We start from the raw sequence: 2,059 nt of genomic DNA, 5'->3' as shown, positions 1-2,059 counted from the left end.
CTTTTATTTGCAATACAAAGTTCGACAGTCTTAATAATTGTGGGGTTCTTCCTATTTTTACAGGGAAGAGAAGAATACTGGCCACTCCATACATGTCTTGATCACAGAGGCCGCTCCTACTGTTCACGAAGCCAAGATAAATGAGACCCAAGATTTATTCCGAGAAGATGACATTCTGATAATATTGTTATACGTTGCTCTACCCGTCCTTGCTTTGGGACTTTTCAGCAATGGAGCTATCTTCTGGTTTCTCTGTTGTAGAATCAAAAAGACTAAATACACAGTATATGTGCTAAATTTAGCCATTGCTGATTTCACTGTCCTCTTCTGTCACATCATATACTTTGTTATTCATCTAGTTACATGGGAAGACACTCTTTTGGACTCGAATTTCTATTTGGTATTTGATATTTTGACGTTTTTGGGATTCAATACCAGTTTTTTCCTGTTGACAGCAATTAGCGTGGAGAGGTATGTGGGCACTTATTTCCCTCTCTGCTATCGTTTTAATCGGCCAAAGCATCTTTCCACCATACTATGTGTGGTCCTGTGGGGCCTCTCCTGTATCATGGTGGGACTAGAATATATATGTTGGCAGGAATACATCTCTTCCAGAGCTTCACACCCGGCAAATATATTCATTGTCATCGTTTTCATGGTATTTTTGCCAGTTATGATCTTTTGTAGCTTCAGCCTGTTTATCAAAGTATCTAGATACCCACAGTCAAAATCTCCAGCTCGGTTTTATCGTACTGTTGTTATCACAGTCATTCTGTTTCTTATCTTGGCTGTGCCTCAACAGATCGTATGTCTGATGCAATACATGCAGCCAACAATGGAGTTAAACTGGACCATGATTCATAGCTTTTTCTTGCTTAATTTAATCAACAGCAGCCTCAATCCTTTTGTTTACTTTTTTGTTGGGAGACAGAAAAAGCAGCATTCTAAGGACCCTTTGCATGCAGTGATCTATAGATCCTGCAATGATGAAACCTTGGATCATACAAGCAGCAAACAAGTGGCATGAACACTCATTTCCACTAAAAGCAGCTTTTGACAGATCCATTTGGTGAAAAGTGATTGATTCATTCAAAAGGCTGCTTACGAAGAACATGTTCTCTAACATGTTCCAGCATGATAATTTGCCAGGGCAGATTTCCTTATCTATAACCACACCTTATCTATAACCTTATCTATAACCACACCACCTCTCTACCTGCGGCCTGATTTTTTTTTACCTTTACGAGGATATATAATTTTACTTTGGTTGGATTTTTAGGTAATCAACAATTATTGTTTGCAGCTGATAATAGAGAGCCTTTCTCAATGACCTTGATTATTATTATTATTATTTTGCAAATTAACTTCAGAAGTCTCTTAGACCTTCATGTACGCAGTTTTCTTCAATATGCAATGGACACATGGGCCAAAGCTCTAATTGTGTCCACGTGCACACTTCTTTTGCATTATGCCATTTATTTTGGCTTGTTTGTTTCTTGTAGAATGTTACATGTTATGTCCCTGTTCTTTATTTTATTGCAAAGAAAATGGAGCTGACATTTTGAAAACAGCAAAATAACAGTTTGCAATAAGCTTTAACCAGCTCCTCCTACTTTAGCTGTAGAGAAAGGACCCGCTCTCTTCACTTCCAATATTGCTAAAAGCAATGGCATTTGTGACATTATAGCCAGAGGTATTTGTGGATACTGATTTTCTTAAGAGGACATTTTATTTCCTAGGAAAGAAGAAAATAATACCTGAATATGTTTAGGAACATCTGCAGAAGATGAGGACAAGGTTAGGGAATAATGGATTGCATTTAAAGTGGGGAATAATTACAGATGGAATGGATGGGGATGTAATACATACTCAATGTGACTCATGCTCAAATATAATATTCTGGGATATATATGTAATGATCATCTTGACTTCCTATCCTCTTGCTTCCTGCAACTTCCCCCATGTAATGGTAGATATAAGCACAGGTATACCTTTTCTTCATTGACAATGCATCTTTTTCTTTGATCTGTACACCTGAACTCCAGATATATAAAAAAGG

General features: G+C 37.4%; 1 protein-coding gene across 1 annotated transcript in view; it reads left to right on the top strand.

Annotated features, from left to right (window-relative positions):
- LOC114923435 (proto-oncogene Mas-like) overlaps nt 1-1,027 on the top strand; it is a 7,624-nt gene extending 6,597 nt beyond the window's left edge. Inside the window, exon 2 of the mRNA XM_029286414.1 lies at nt 64-1,027. Coding sequence (XP_029142247.1) covers nt 64-1,027 — 964 coding nt within the window. The remainder of the gene's footprint in view (nt 1-63) is intronic.
- Nucleotides 1,028-2,059: the final 1,032 nt, after the last annotated feature.

The sequence above is a fragment of the Protobothrops mucrosquamatus genome, unplaced genomic scaffold (genome assembly GCF_001527695.2).
Source record: "Protobothrops mucrosquamatus isolate PMUCROS unplaced genomic scaffold, P.Mucros_1.0 scaffold3598, whole genome shotgun sequence".
NCBI lineage: Eukaryota > Metazoa > Chordata > Lepidosauria > Squamata > Viperidae > Protobothrops > Protobothrops mucrosquamatus.
The sequence above is the reverse complement of the archived record's forward strand: the minus strand, read 5'-3'. Positions and strand labels throughout refer to the sequence as shown.